The sequence below is a fragment of the Rhinopithecus roxellana genome, chromosome 6 (assembly GCF_007565055.1).
Source record: "Rhinopithecus roxellana isolate Shanxi Qingling chromosome 6, ASM756505v1, whole genome shotgun sequence".
Classification (NCBI taxonomy): Eukaryota; Metazoa; Chordata; class Mammalia; order Primates; family Cercopithecidae; genus Rhinopithecus; species Rhinopithecus roxellana.
Genome location: NC_044554.1, coordinates 105,156,645 through 105,172,037, shown reverse-complemented (window position 1 = coordinate 105,172,037; position 15,393 = coordinate 105,156,645). Strand labels below are relative to the sequence as shown.

The 15,393-nt window shown below is 62.6% G+C and overlaps 1 protein-coding gene and 2 pseudogenes across 4 annotated transcripts; 1 reads left to right on the top strand and 2 right to left on the bottom strand.

Moving 5' to 3' along the window:
• Positions 1 to 2,400: 2,400 nt before the first annotated feature.
• On the bottom strand, positions 2,401 to 4,874 carry LOC104664979 (annotated as a pseudogene). Its single transcript, XR_748344.2, has one exon. The product of XR_748344.2 is annotated as an uncharacterized LOC104664979 (transcript).
• Positions 2,401 to 15,062, bottom strand: MAFK (MAF bZIP transcription factor K). 3 transcript variants are annotated; one of them, XM_030932513.1, is made up of 3 exons: positions 14,876 to 15,062; positions 6,172 to 6,251; positions 2,401 to 5,460 (listed from the first exon to the last, which is right to left on the bottom strand). In XM_030932513.1, exons 2-3 carry the CDS (start codon positions 6,205 to 6,207, stop codon positions 5,026 to 5,028), a joined length of 471 nt encoding a protein of 156 aa, XP_030788373.1. In that variant the 5' UTR covers positions 6,208 to 6,251; positions 14,876 to 15,062; the 3' UTR covers positions 2,401 to 5,025. The 3 variants fall into 3 exon arrangements, with proteins under 3 accessions (XP_030788373.1, XP_030788374.1, XP_010364951.1); XM_030932514.1 differs by having other exon boundaries at positions 6,172 to 6,367; positions 14,876 to 15,055; XM_010366649.2 differs by lacking the exon at positions 14,876 to 15,062 and adding an exon at positions 6,942 to 7,569.
• Positions 11,006 to 11,720, top strand: LOC104664978 (annotated as a pseudogene).
• Positions 15,063 to 15,393: the final 331 nt, after the last annotated feature.

The window sequence follows — 15,393 nt, the reverse complement described above, 5'->3', positions numbered from 1 at the left end:
GATCCAAGGTCAGTGGGTCTGCAGGGCCCAGCCGGGCTGCCTGATAGGCCGAGCTCCTCCCTGCATGGCTGCAAAGACGCCCACCTGCCTTATTGGACCCCCACAGGGAGAGACCCACCAGGCAGCCCCCTGTCAGCAGGTGAGGGCGTGGTGCTCCCCGGGGACCTGTTGCCGAGGGGCAGTTTCTGGAGGCTGGGGGCACTGGCCAGACGGTAGGCTTGCTCTGCCCTTGCCCTGGGGAAGGCCACCCCATTAGAGATCGAGTTGCTGAAATCTGTGTTGGGAGGGTGCGTGGCCGAGGGCTCCCCTTCTGGAGACCCAGACACCATGTGGGCTCCGGGCAGCAGAGGCTGAGGTGTTGGGGGCTGAGCTCCTATGTCAGCAGCCCCTCAGGCCTGCGCTTTAGGACAGGGGAGAAGTCAGTTTCCACCAAATGCCCACTCAGACCAGCCAAGGACTGTGCCAGGAAACTGACACGATCAGCGCTCATACTAGCTGGGACGGCGACCGAGCCCAGAGAGATGGAGCAAGTTGCCTGGGGTCACAGAGCAGGGACTTGGACACCAGGAGCCGGCTCCACGGAGCCCCTCTTTCCCCCCTGCCTCCTGAGCCTCACAGACGCCTCTGCCTGTGGGTGAGGCTGGGGTCACAGAGCAGGGACTCGGACACCAGGAGCCGACTCCACGGAGGCCCTCTCTCCCCGCTGCCTCCTGAGCCTCACAGACGCCTCTGCCCGCGGGTGAGGCTGCTCTGCTTCTTTCCAACATGACTCGAAGTAAAGCCCTGAGGGCTGAGCCCGCTTTGCGTGGATGGAAGGCAGCATGGGGCGGTCCAGGCCGGGGCTCAACCTGCCTCGACAGGGAGCGTGGGCTCATGAGACAGGGAAGGACAGAGATCAGCGTGGTTCCAGTGTCACCATCGCTGCAGAAAAAGGGGTTTCCCGGTGACAGGCCCCGACAGAGGAGCGGGCCTTGAGGCAGGCAGGAGCTGCGTGTCTTGGCCCAGTGCCCCCGCCAACCTCTCTAACCTCTCCTGCCTCAGTGTCCTCGTCTGGGAGATGGTCCAGCTGAAAATCCCCAGCATCCACAAGAAAGGGTGGAAGCCCTGGTGGCCCTGGCCTGGCCCGGGTGCAGGCTGGGCAGGGCGGCTCTCCTTTCACAGCTTCCCTGTCTGTCCATGGCCTCCAGGAGCCCCACACGGGGCTGGGGCTCTGTGCCCCCAACTCACACCCACCAGCTCCTCCAGGAGGAGCAGGCTGGGCCCAGAGCCACAGGGTGGGCCACAGGGGAGGTCTGACTTAGCTGGGGAAAGTGCCATCCCTGCCATTGCTAGTGACAAGCTCAGGCTGCTGCACCCCCAGAACAGATTCAACCCTCACTGCAGCACGCGCCAGCTGCTGCAGTCACCTCCACGCCCACCTCACAGGAAGCAAGGCTGGGAAGGAGGGAACTGGCCCCAGGCCATACAGATGCTGAGAGGTGGGATTATGATCATGTGTAGTGGCTCATGCCTGTAATTCCAGCACTTGGGGAGGCCAAGGCGAGTGGATTGCTTGAGCCCAGGAGTCCGAGACCAGCCTGGGCAACATGGTAAAACACCCTCTCTCCAAAAAAAATACAAAAGTTAGCTGGGCGTGGTGGTGCGTGCTGGCAGTCCCAGCTGCTCAGGAGGCTGAGATGGGAGGATTGGTTGAGCCTGGGAGGTCGAGGCTGCAGTGAGCTGTGATCATGCCCTTGCACTCCAGCCTGGGTGACAGAGCAAGATCCTATCTCGAAAAAATCCAGCTGGGATTTCACCCTGGGTGGTCCAGCACTGAACGGCGTTCACACCTCGGTCAGCTCAGTCCCAAAAATGGGGCCGGGTGGGCCAGGGCTGCTCTCCCAGAAGGCCAGGCGGAGCGGGGACGGCATGTGGGCAGGCCCTTGGCTTTTTGGAGGAGTCTACAGGCTTCCAGCCACTGTGCAGGGGCGCTTTACTCTCTGCTCCCAGGCAGACCCTGTCTTGCTCACGGCTTCCTGCAGGCTCCTCTTGAGAGTCCAGCAAAGCTGGGTGAGGGATCTCCTGGGAAAGGGGGACGCTGACAGCCATGGTGCTCTCTGCTCCTTCCACTGGGAGAGGCTACGTCGACAGGGGGCTGTGGGTGGGGCAGATGGCGACACTCAGGACTGCGGCCTGACCCTCGGGAGACTGAGCCCGGGACGTGGCCACCTGACCAGCACCTCCCCCGCGGCTGTCCCAGCATCACGGTCACGGGCCGGCAGTCTAGGAAAGCCACTTACACATGGTGCCCGGATCCTGACCCTGGTGAGGGACAGGCGGGGTCCCCTGGGATGGGGGAGTGTGTGTGGTTCTTGGCCCAAAAAAGCCCCAGCCGAAAGCACCAACTGCACAACGAAAGGGTCTGAAACCAGAAAATTCTTTATTGCAAAGGTACAAAAGCAGTCACAGCAGCAGGACGCACGGCAATAAATTAGGTGGTGGCCGCAGGGACGGGGCAGGGCGGCGGCGGCCAGACACGGGCCCACATGTGATCTGTTCTCAATAATTTATATCATGATAAAAAGCAGCACAAAAATAAATATTGAAATAGAACTGCCAAGTAGCACAGAGGCCAGGGTGAGGCGGTGTGGGGGTGTGGGGGGCAGGGGTCCCCACGCCCTGGAAACGCAAAGACCTGGATCTCTTTGGGAAGCCGGAGGCACAGAGACAGAAAACAAACCCACGCGGCAAAGAGGCCTTCGTCTTTTTTTAAATAAAAAAATCCATATATTAAATCATGACAATGAAATTTCAACGATCCGAAAGGAAAAGCAGAACGCGCCATGCTTCCCTGGCCCGGCTCTGGGCGGTGACAGCGGCTCCGTCCACCCTGGGGGCCGGGGAGTCCCCTCTCCAGCAAAGCACCACAGACCGAGGGCAGGTGGTCGCCCACGGCCCACAAGACGTGGACACCAAGAACCCCAAGATGGGACAGAACCGGCCACCCGCTGTGGCCTGTCCTGTGGGGGCCCAGCGGCCTGGTGCAGTCCGTGGTGAGGGGGACGGTGGGCAGCCTGGGCCTCCGGTTTGCTCCCAACTCCCACCTGTGCCCGTGCCCCCAAGCTCTGCTCTGATAGATTTACAGTATCAAACTGGAAAAGAAAGATTGTTACGAAAAATCTGTAGATAAACTGTGAATATAATTTTATATCTCTATATAGTTTCTGTTTCTCTCTTTAAATATCCCCCTGGTCCTTATGACATCCAATATGGATTACCTACCACGGCCACGGGGGCAACGGCTGTTTGGGAACACGCAGGCCTTTGCTCCACGGGACCCAGTGGTCCTGGCGGGCCTGCAGCTCCCCACTCACTTCTAACAGTAGACACAGAACCAAGTTGCCGCCCCGGGGCTGTCTGTCCTCCGCCCTCCCAGCGTGGCTGGCATCGGCCTGGGCTCTGCAGCCGGTGGGGGTGTTACTGGGTGGGCAGGGGCAGCCGAGAGGGAGCTGGGGCCCCAGGCACCACCTTGCATGTCCTAGGTGGCAGCCCCCGGCCAGCGGCTCACATTCCGCCAACTCCCCCAGGCAGGTGCTCTGCGACACCCGCTGCAGATACCCCAGTCACAGCAGGGACCCTCAAGGTGGCACTCCAGGAAAAGGAAGCCCAAGGTGGAGTGCCAAGCCCACCAGTGCCTTGGTGCTCGGGAAAGGAGGAACAGAGGAAGGCTCCGGGTGAGGACTGAGTGCCAAGGCCACAACTGCAGCCCGTGGCTGTGCTCCTGGGGGTGTGCACGTGGGAGCCACCTCCACGAGGCTCTCCTGGCCTGGTGCCTGCCGCCTCCCCGCCCACCACGCCCTCCAGAGTACCAGCCTCACTCCTGAGCTCTTGTATAAGCCAGCTGCATCCTGGTCCTGCCCCTCAAGCCTTTCCACCAGCTCTCATACACGGCTCCCGCCTCCTCCCGCCACCCAATGCAACATCCTCTCCCTCCCACCTCCACGTCCACATCTACCAACGTCCCCCAGGCTGCACCCCCTCTCCCTAGACTGCAGCGGCCCTTCCCCTCTAGGCCCCCAAAAGACCTCCTCGTTTCCCCTGCACTGACCACAGCTGGCGAGAAGCAGCTCCAGGACACAGCCTGAGTCCTGCTCACCATCAAATGATGGGATGCTCCTGTCCGTGTCCGCTGAGGTCCAGGATGGCCTGCGGGGTTGGTGTCTCAGGGGCCGGCTCCCGTGGGTGGGGCTTCTGTGCTGTGCTGCACGACCTCCTCGGGTCAGCAGAGCACAGGGGAGACCTCATGACATATGAGCCACTCTCTCAGCCACGCATGCCCACAGGCCCACCCCCGGTGAACACCTGCCCCCTCAGCCCTAGTGCTGCGATGGCAGGCGGGCCTGCACACACACACGTGCACACACACAGACACCACCCCACGCAAGCGGCCTCCCACACCATGCCCACTTGCACAAGCCCCTGCTAAGGCAGACGTGGGTCACGGGCAACTGCAACAGGACAGCTGGAAGGACGGAGCTGCCGACGCACCATCCATGCTCCTCCCCGGGGTCTGCGGAGTCGGTCAGGGCAGCGAGGGGCTCCCGCACCAGCTGGGAGGACACAACAGGACAGGTGTCGAAGGCTGCTCCCAGCTGGAGTGGAAAACAAGCCCCACGCTGACCTGACCACAGGGGCCTGACTCCTGGGGCCGTGTCTTCTGGCAGCCCCCGCAGGGGATGGCGGAACTTCCCGAGGGCCTTTCCGTTATACGTCCCGACTCCCACGGGTGCAAGATGCCAATTCCCACACACAGACGCATCCTGCGGGGAGCAGGGGGTGGGCGTGAGTGTGTGTGTGGACCGGCATGCAGCTCTGCGCCCACGGAAGCCCACTCTTCACCCTGCACCACAGTCTCATCCTGGTGTGAGTTGCTTGCGCCCGAGGGGCCTGCGCTTGGACTCAGATGTCGAGAGTCTGCATCCCAGTGACAGGTACGAGGGGCGCGCCCCCGCCCGCCTGCCCGCCGCTCCCCGCCCCCAGCCGGCACTAGGATGCGGCCGAGAAGGGCACGGAGGTGGAGGAGAGCTCAGCGGACTTGACGATGGTGATGACGCTGGTGGTGGCCACCTTGGAGGGCGCCACAGGTCCCCGGGCCACGGTGCGCGCGAAGGTCTGCAGCGCCTCGTACTTGGAGCGCAGGGCGTCCAGCTCCAGCCGCATGCTGCTGTTCTCGCGCGCCAGCTTCTCCACCTCCTGCTGCAGCTCCACGCGCTGCCGTTCCAGCTCCTCCTTCTGCGTCACCCGCTTGATGCGGCAGCTGGCCGCGTAGCCGCGGTTCTTGAGCGTGCGCCGACGCTGCTTCAGGCGGGTGACCTCCTCCTTGGTGAGACCCCGCAGGTGCTGGTTCAGCTCCCGCACCGACATGGATACCAGCTCATCATCGCTGAGCACCGGAGCGTTCTCGCCCGCCTCCTTCTTGACCTGGGGGGGCCACAGCACGGGGTCAGCAGCAGGAGGATGTGGGGTATCTGCCTGGGACCAGCACGGGGGTGGACAGGGACCCAGCGGTGCCCCTGCATGCCCGTGCTCTCTCAGGGCTGGCCTTTGCCGTCCGCACCAGGGACCGCAGGACACCAGCAGGACGCCATGCACGCAGGCAGCCCACGTGACGGCTGTGGCCCCACAGGACCCTTTCTGAACAGAAGAAGCCAGCAGTGACATCGGTCACTCCTGGTTATCGACAGCCTCAGAGCCCACGAGGACCTGGAGCACATGGGTCCTGCTGCTGGGACTGAGCCGGCCCACAGGCATGCCCCATGGCAGAGGCAGCAAGCGCCAGGCACAGGTGGGCCCAGGCCCTAGGAGCTGGAGCATCCCATTCACCAGAGGCCACTCTGCCCACGCCTGGAGTCAGGGGATGAGCTCATGCAGTAGCGCCCGGCGGACACACAGCCCAGGCAGACAGACCCTGCCACACCGTGAGCCTGGGAGTCATCTCCTAGAACCACAGTCCCTGATCCTGGCCCCATCTCTCCTGTGAACATGCCCCGGCCACAGCAGCCCCCTCCTCCTGCCAACAGGGAGGCCTCCATCACAGGCTCAGGACGGCCCTGGGAAAGCAGGGGCTATTGGGCTGGGGGTGCCTTTCCCACACCTGTGCTTGAGACGGGGCCTGCCTGGAGCCAGCCTTACCTTTAATGTCTTGTTCGGTTTGGGATTAGTCGTCATAACCTGGGCACAGTCACCAGGACAGAGCTCCCTGGAACTCGTAGCTGGAAAACACGGGCAAGTAGAGAAGCCGGCGCAGGTCAGGGCCAGCAGCGCCGGAAGGGACGGCCACCTCCCATGCAGGGACGTTCCTCAGCCTGGGGTGGATGGTCACAGCACCCTGAAAACAAGATGGGGCACTGTCCCGGCCCAGCCCGTCCTGGGGGGCTTCCCAAGGGGTGGGGCATCCTGGCCCGGCCTCTGCCCTAGGGTCCAGGGGGAGGTCTAGCTGCACCTCACACTCTAGCACAGTCCACAGAGCAGCTGGGACCCCCCACCCCAGGGCCTGGCAGCCAGGTGCAGCCCCCTGCTGCCCTGAAGACCTGGGCTGCAGCTGCCGGCGCTGTAGGGTGACCAGCAGGCACCAGCAGCGGCTGCTTCCTGTTCTGACTCTCCCTGAGGTCAGAGAAGACGTCTGCACCTGCACAGCACAAGGTGCTCCGTCCCAAGGACCAAACCGATTGGTAGCGAAACCGCCCTCCCACAAGGCAGCTGTGTTGGCCCCGAGGAGTGTGGGGCCCCGCTGGACAGCGACCCTACCCTTGCAAAGGCTCCGGTGCTCTGGACCCAGCCTGGATCCCCGAGAGGGGGCCTCTGGGGAGCCCCTGCCATCACCAGCTTCCCCCATGGTGGGCCTGGGTGGAGCCCCAGCCGCCCTCCCACCCCGCCCTCCCCACAGGCCACGGGACACCTACCACAGCCCGGGCCGCTGCAGCTGTGACATCACCACCTCCAACTCAGCTACCCCTGAGTGAGGACCCTGCAGCCCAAGGGGGTGTGGGGTTCCTGAGGGGCGGCAGGTCCGGGGGCCGCAGTCAGAGACCAGGGAGGTGGGGGAGCCGCCGCCCTGCCGAGCGTTCGACCGTCTGGCGGGAGTCGTCCTCGCCGCCGCCCCCGCCGTCCTCACGTCTGCATTGTGTCACACATTCTAATCATTCATGAAAAACCCAGCCAAAGCATCCCCGGCATGAGCCCTCCGATAGTTGCCATGGCGACCTTGGGACCGAGCCAGCCCCCACGGTCGTCATGGAAACCGAGAAGCCCAAACGCGATCCTGACTTCAGGTCAGTCTGCGCAGACATCACGAGACCGGCAGGCAGTCAACAAACCCATTTGTACCCGGCGGCCGGGACGGGCGGGCGGAAGGCGCCGGGAAGCTCGCGGGACCGGTCCACAGCACCCACTCCCATACCCCAAATACCAGACACGGGTTCCCGCAGGAACGTCAGAGCAGCACACGGCGATGGGGGTGTCCTTGGTCAGCACCTCCACTGGACATGGGCACCACGGGGCAGGTGACCCCATCCCGCCCTCCCTGCCGGCCCAGGACCCTCCCCACACCCTGGGCCAGGGAGCCCTCGGCCCAAATCCCTCCACCCTCCAGCCCTGCCTCCGAGGGGGGCACCCTCCCACAACCCACCCACCCCCACAACCAGAGGGCCACACAGGTGAGACAGGGTCCTGCGCCAGGCTGCCGGGTCCGCTGCCCCTGCCAAGGCCGGCTGCTCTCAGGGTGCTAATGTAGACGGCACAGGATGGCACCAGCCGGTCCCAGGGAAGGCCAGGTGGGTTCCAGGCTCCTCTGCACCCCGCCCTGGGGCGAGGGTGACAGTGGAGACGCCGGGGCCCAGCTGCCTCCGCCACCATGGGGACCTGCAAATGCCGGCGGCTGGAAGCACCATGAGAAACTTTTCCATGTCAGAGGGAGGGGCCGCGGGCACTGCTTCCAGCTCCACCGTGAGCACGTCAGTGCACAGGCCGGCCACGACATAGCTATGCGGTGAGTCACCAGATGTTTACAGAGCCGCGCGCGCATTCCCATACACCCGGGCCTCCCACCTAGCAAGGACCCACTCCCCGGCCCCCAGGCCCACTGCCCACCATGGCAGCACAGCTGGGTGGAAAAGGAAGGTCTGGGGGACAGGGCTGTCTGGCCAGAGCCACGGTGACGTGGTGACGTGCGGGGTGCCAGGAGCAGAGTTCAGCGTGGGGATCTTTCCACTAAAAAGATGCCTCCTGCGATGCCCTGTGATGTCATGGAGGCGTACGGTAGCCGGGGGCGACCCCAGGAGGGGCAGCTGACTAATTCCACAAGGTCAAGGTCGCCAGGGCTGCTGGAGCACGCCTGTGCCCATCTCAAAACTCCAGTCCTTCCAGGGACACCTGCACTGGGGCCCTCCGAGGAACCAGAGACCTGGGGGAAGCTGGGGTCCCGGGCGGCCCCCACGCTGTGCTCACAAGGGTGCCCCCTACTTCCTTGGGCAGGTCACGACTCTGCTCTGCCAAGGAAGCCTGGACCATCCACGTGCCCCCCGAGAGGCGAAACAGCAGCCCAGCCAAGTGGCAAAGCTTCTCTCAGGTACCCAGCATGGGATGGGATGGTGCTGGCACCTACCTCTCCCCACCATGCACAAAATAAATCCAAGCAGCATTAACCTAAAGTCGCTCTAAACATCAGAGGCAAGAAGGATGACAGCTTGCTTTTGGAAGGAGATTCAGAGAAGAGTTTTGTATGTGCAAAAAAAGTTTGTAAAGCAACTGATCTAAAAATGACAACTGCCCTAAACGGGGTTCTGTGAACTGTCCGACCTCACATGGCCTCGAGGGCCACCCCAGAGCACACTTAGAAATGGCTCCCTCCCCAGGACCAGAGACGCAGCCTTAGGGTGTCAGCCGGGGGGAGAGCGTGCCTGGGGTCCCAGAGACGCCCGTGACGCCGGCTTCCCGCTACCCCAGACCCAAGGCAGGGGCTACCGCATCAGCACCTGGTCAGCACTGCAGCCAAGCTCCCCTCCAGCAGCCCCCCAGGAACGACGCCCTCACATTCTGTCTCACACCCACCAGCTAACAAAATGCCAGCATCGCCACGCACAAGCACCTGGCGCCCCTGAGCTCCTCCAAGTTTCGGTGGAGTCGCCAGAGAAGTGCAGTGTTCCGCGCCACAGCGGGGGGCCTGGGTGGCCGGGTCTGGTCTGAGTTTCCACTGTGAGGCCCCAACCGCCGACCTAGGTAAGGCTGCAGCGTTCACACCCCACTGTCCCTGGAGTAGCGCCGGGCAGCAAAGTTCTCTGGCACCACCTGTAACTTGGAACAGCTGTTAGGTGACCGGTTTTCTGATGGAAGAGGTAGCGTTTCCAACCCAAGGCCAGACACCTCAACGTGACACACAACTAAACAAGGCTTAGCGGGAGAATCATTTCCTCTCAAGGAAAAGGAACCACCAGCAGCCTCAGATGGAGGCAACTCCTGCGGCTGCAGCTGGGGATAAGTGACGAAGCCCGGACGCCGGGCGCCCCCTTCCAGGATCCAGACCGAGGGCCTGGGCTCCATAAAGTGCAGGGCAGGGCAGCTCCGCCCAGGGAGGCACCTTGCAGAGGGTGAGGATCCAGAGCCCCGGGCTCCCGGTGGCAGGGCAGGCAGGCCGGGGTCAGCCGCCCAGAACTGTGCTTTCGGGAGCAGCTGAGCCCCAGGCAGCGACCTCAGCTTCTGGAGGATCATGTTTCCCCTTTTAATTTTCATTTTAGAGACAAGGTCCCACTATATCACTCAGGCTGGAGTGCAGTGGTGCCATCCTGGCTGACTGCAGGCCTCCTAAGCTCAAGCGACCCTCCTGCCTCAGCTTCCCAAGCAGCTGGACTACAGGTGGGCACCACCACACCCAGAGAATTTTAAACTTTTTTTTTTTTTTTTCTTGTTGAGACGGAGTCTCGCTCTGTCGCCCAGGCTGGAGTGCAGTGGCCGGATCTCAGCTCACTGCAAGCTCCGCCTCCCGGGTTCACGCCATTCTCCTGCCTCAGCCTCCCGAGTAGCTGGGACTATAGGCGCCCGCCACCTCGCCCGGCTAGTTTTTTTTTTTTTTTTTTTTTGTATTTTTTTAGTAGAGACGGGGTTTCACCTTGTTAGCCAGGATGGTCTCGATCTCCTGATCTCGTGATCCGCCTGTCTTGGCCTCCCAAAGTGCTGGGATTACAGGCTTGAGCCACCGTGCCTGGCCTTTTAAACTTTTTTGTAGAGACGGGGGTCTCACCCTGTTGCCCAGGCTGGTCTCGAGCTCCTGGACTCAAGGGATCCTCCTGCCTCAGTCTCCCAAAGTGCTGGGATTACAGGCATGAGCCACCATGCCCAGCCATTTTTAACTTTTGAAGTCCCAGCCAATACTCACTGGTCACCTATGGGTCTGGCCCTGCTCAGTGGGGGGTTGGCAGCCCTGGCATCTCTTGCTATGCTGGCACAAGCTGAGAAGGACCTGCTTTGGGGTCCAAGAGGGAACAGTTTCTCTATAAAGTTGGGACTGGGCACGGTGGCTCTTGCCTGTAATCTCAACAGCTTCGGAGGCCGAATGCTTGAGCCCAGTAGCTTTAGACCAGCCTGGACAACATAGCAAGACCCCATCTCTAAAAAAAAAAAAACCATAATTTTTAAATAGCCAGGTGTGATGGCACACGCCTATGGTCCCCACTACTCGGGAGGCTGAGGTGGGAGGATTGCTTGAGCCGCGAAGTCGAGATTGCAGTGAGCTGTGATCACACCACTGCACTCCACAGCCTGAGTGACAGAGCAAGACCCTGTCTCTTAAAAAAAAAAAAAAAAAGAGAGAGAGAGAGTACAAAAGTGAGTTGAACAGCTGATGGCTGGATGACCCCTCTGAACAGTCCTGGCTGTGGATGCCCGTGGAGAAACGGGGATTTCAGCTTCAGGGCTCTGATTCTTCCCAGATGAGAGGACGCATCAGGGCCGCTGCTCGCTCTCCGAGGCCAGCATGGGGGCCCTGGATGGGTCACTTGTTCTTTCCCAAGGGGTGAATGACAACGCAGACTCCACGCCCCACCCCCTCGGCCACCCAGCCAGTCTGACCGAGACGGAGTGGCCTTTCCACTTCTATTCTCCACGGGTCTCTGAGGATGTGGGATGCGGGAGAGGGAGGAGGGGTAGGGGGAAGACCAGGAACGGAGGATGGGAGTTCTGTGCGAGACTCAGGTTTAGAGATCCAGCAGCACAGCAGCAAGCGCCCTCCTGCCCTCCCTCACCAGTGACTCCGACAGGTGCAATCCACAAAACCAGAGGCTGCGCAGGGTGTACCTGCCTCTCCCAGGAGCCTTTCTGCCAGAGACCCCAAGCCAGGCACCCTCCACAGTGGGCCACAAGGGTAGGTGGGGCCACTGTGGCACTGGTACCCAGTGGGTACCTGTCAAACAGGTGTCAACCGACTAATTGCAGCCCGGCTGGTCCCAGAGACCAGCCAGACACCCTTCCTACTGAGGATGAGGGCCCCCACTGTCCGGCTGTTCCTGACACGGGAAATGCGGAAGGCACCCCACTTGGCACCCCCCAGCCCAGCCCGCACCAGCCGGCAGCCTGGCCCTGGCTGGCTGCCCTCCAGCAAGCCACGACTGTCAGCCTGGCTTGGAGGACGTCTGGTCACCTTGCATTTGCAGCCTGAGGAAGCTGTGTCATTCCACTACATCCAGAGGTGACTCAGGCAGCTGCAGCAGCAGAGCAAACTGCAGAACACACCACACCCCCTCCAGTCCCTGCCCTGGCTCCCACCACGCCATCCTCCTGTCCTTGGATTCCAGCTCCCCGTCAGCATCCTGTTCTCCCCGGCCACCCTGGGGCTTTAATCCGCTCCCAGCCTCCAAGTCCAACCAGGGGCATTCCGGGGGGCCCAGATGCCCCCCAGCCCCCAACCGCATCACTCATCGGAGTTGCCCCCACCTCTCTCTCTTTTCCTCGTCCACGCTCCAACCAGGCTTGATCCCAGCCCTCAAGTATCTCCCGCCCGAACCCACAGCATCTGCCTAGGCTCTGGCCTCCAGCTTCTCCTGTGTGGACCACAGCTTTGCCAAATGGGATGCCCTCACCCTGATCCTGGTGCCCTCCACGCAGCCCCACAGGCAGTCAAAAGTCTTGGGGTTCCTCCCAAACCCCGACCCCCTCACCCCAACGCCGTTTCAGGTTTCTGATCACCCCCATCTGCAGAGAGCAGGTGGCCCCCTGTCCCCCTCAAGCCCTGCTTCTTCCAGAAACAGTCCCTACTGCCCTCCTCCTCGTGTAGGCAAGCACCCTCTACCAAGGCCTGGTTCTAGATCCTTCTGGGGACAGGGGGCCTCCCCGTGGTGTGGTGAGCTCCTTGCAAGCAGGGAGCATGTCTTCCCTACACCCCACACAAGCCCCCCGCTGTACACGATGAACCGGCCTCGCACATGAGGGCAGGGAGAGGGCAGTCTCCACCCCAATACCTTCCCCAGGACGCCCGACGCGCAGTGCGCAGAAGCAGGCAGGTTCTACACCAGACCCCACCAGCCCTCAGGACAGGCCTGGGTTTCCTCATCTACAGCGGCCGGTCGGGGCGGGGCGTGTGACTGCTCAGGTTCATTTGTACCTGCTCTAAAACTCTATGATTTTAAGACGACACTCCCAGTTTCCTGAAACTGTAGGAAAGCGGAAACATGACGAGTCTGTGACTTATAAAAAGCAAAAATAAATAGCGGGGAAAGGCATCTTCCATTCGCGGAGAGCAGGGAGGGTGGGGACGGAGCGGTGAGTCACTGTTTACTGTTGAGAGGCAGCCACACGGAGCCTTCTCCCAGCTGGCTAGATTTCCATTTCCCGTGTGGACTGGACCCGAAACCCAGAAAGTCCACTCCAGAAACCTTTAGACTCAGAAACAGCTGGGACAGGAACAGGCACAACTTCTTCTCAGTCTGGGTGGCAAACAGCTTTGCCGGAGACTGTAAACAAACGCAGCCATCGCAGAGCCCCGTGGGTGAAAGCGCACGCCTTGTAGACAGCGGAGTGGCCCGGAAGACGATCTCACTTAACAGCGGCCTCCCGGGTGCACACAAAGGCTGGCGCCCCGACAGCCCCAACCCTTGGTAAACGCTGGCTCCCGGGTTTACCAGCACCTGGGGAATCAATGCTGCAGGGAACCAGCCCCTCAAAGCCCTGGCTCAGTTCAAGGATAAAAGGCAGGAGAAGCCTGGTTTGTTTTTCTGCTTTAGTAAATGTCTTATTTTGGAATAATGAGAGGTCTAGTTTTAAAAAGCAGACTCCCTCTCCCAAGGTCAAACTCAGACATTCCTACTGGGTTACCTAAGAAGGGGAGATGTTCTCATAAATGGCACTGGACGCCCAAATAGGGTATAGGTGTGTCCCAGACACCTGCACAGCCCACCTATGTTCTCCAGACCCCGCCTACAGCTCTTTCAATACTCCACGTCCCTGAAGACACTGGGCTTGGAGAAGCTGCACAGGGCACCCCACTCCGTGTTGGAGACCCCCTGACAACAACACACTGTGACAGTGAAACCTCAGTGCCAGTAGAGACCTGGCAGCCCACCCTGGAGAATCAGAGGGGTGGGAAGGGCAGTGCTGGAGCCGAATCACAGAGATATCCCCTAGCCCACGGTGTCCGGTGGTGGGGGCGGGTTTTGAGTCCCAGGATCTTCCCAAGGCCAGGCACCTGGCCAGAGAGTGGCTGGCTGCCTGTGGGTCACCTGGTGAATGAATGGTGAGTGGATCTGGTTTTTGCCTCAGCTACAAGAGCCGCTTAAGAAGCAAGAAACAGCATGCTCAGGGACGCGGGACACGGGGAGAGGGACACGGGAGGCCCCGCGAACATGGACACACACTAGTGAGGGTGAGAATGCAGCACAGGGCCACTGCTGTGCCCCAGGGGGACCCAGGTCAAGGGCCAAGGCCAGGCAGGGTCCTGGCTTTCTGGGTTTCTCCGCGGCGCCTCGTCCCACCACCCCAGGATCTTGAGGCTGTGCAAACACAGACACATAGACACAGACACACACACACACACACACACAGTCACACACACAGTCACACACAGACACACAGTCACGGGCACATAACCCAGTTTCCTGAACTTGACAGAGGCACAGAAGAACCCACGCAGTGGGAGCGGGAAGAGGCCTGAGCCCCTGCCTCACATGTGAGCAAAGGGACGCGCCTTGGGGCCCCTGTCACCTGCTCCCCTTCTGTCTCCCCACGGCCTTCCTTCCAGCAACCCTGGCAGGTGGGCGGCTGAGAGCAACACCAGTCCCAGGATCCTGCGTGTGGGGAGACCCGGTTACCCCCACCCCGTCCACGGGCACGCGTGGGCCCCACCATTGGGCCGCAGTGCCGCCCGTCACTGGGAGGAAGCGAGGGGGGCAGGCCGGGGCCGCACGCGGAAGCCACGCTGGGGCGGAAGGCACGGGGAATCCACGCGCCCGTGCCCTCCCCGCGCCGCCCGCACGTGGCGCCCGCCCCGCCCCCCGCAGGTGTGAAGGCGCAGGCACAATGCGCGCCGCCGACCCGCGTGGACCCCCGTGCCCCCAGGTCTGGGGTCCACGCCCCAGGGCCCCCGGCTCAGCAAGCATGGCCCGGGCGGCACGTGCAGGGCAGAGAGCCTCGCGTCCCCGGGAAGCCCCCTGGGCCTGCGCGGCGGGGCCCACCTGGGCAGGTGCGCGGGCCGCGTCGGGGACCTCATGGTGGTCTCGGGCCCCGCGCACCCAACCCCGCCACCCTTGGCCCGCGCCCCCGGGCGGCCGTGACTCAGCGGCCAAGTGGTCCCGGCCCCGCGTCCTGGTCCCCGTCCCCGCCGCGGCCCGGTCCCCGCTGCTCCACCGTCTCTCACCTGGCGTCGCGCGGGGGGCGCGGGCGCGCGGCGGCTCCTCGCGGGCACGCGCTGTCCTCGCGCCGGCGCTCACTCTCGCGCTCCCCTCGGCCGCCGCCGCCTGGCGCTCAGGCTCCGACTTCACGAAGAACAACAAGTCCCCCCCGCCGCCCGCCGCCACCGCGCCCGCCCGCCCGGCTCCCCAGCATCTGACACCGCTTCCGGGATCCGCGGCGCGCGCGTCACGCCGCCCCGCCCCCCTGGGGCCACACCCCCTCCCTCCCCCGCGGGCACGCCCTCCTCTCCCGCCGAGGGGTCCGCTGGCCCCGTCCGCACCTGCAATCCCCGCGCTTTGGGAGGCCCGGCGGGAGGATCTCTGTGGGCCAGGAGTTCAAGACCAGTCTGGGCAACGTAGCGAAACCTCCCTTCCCCCATTCCCCGTCTCTACAAACATAAAAAACATTAAGGCCAGCTGGGCACAGTGGCTCATGCCTGTAATCCCAGCACGTTGGGAGGTCAAAGCAGGAGGATCGCTTGAG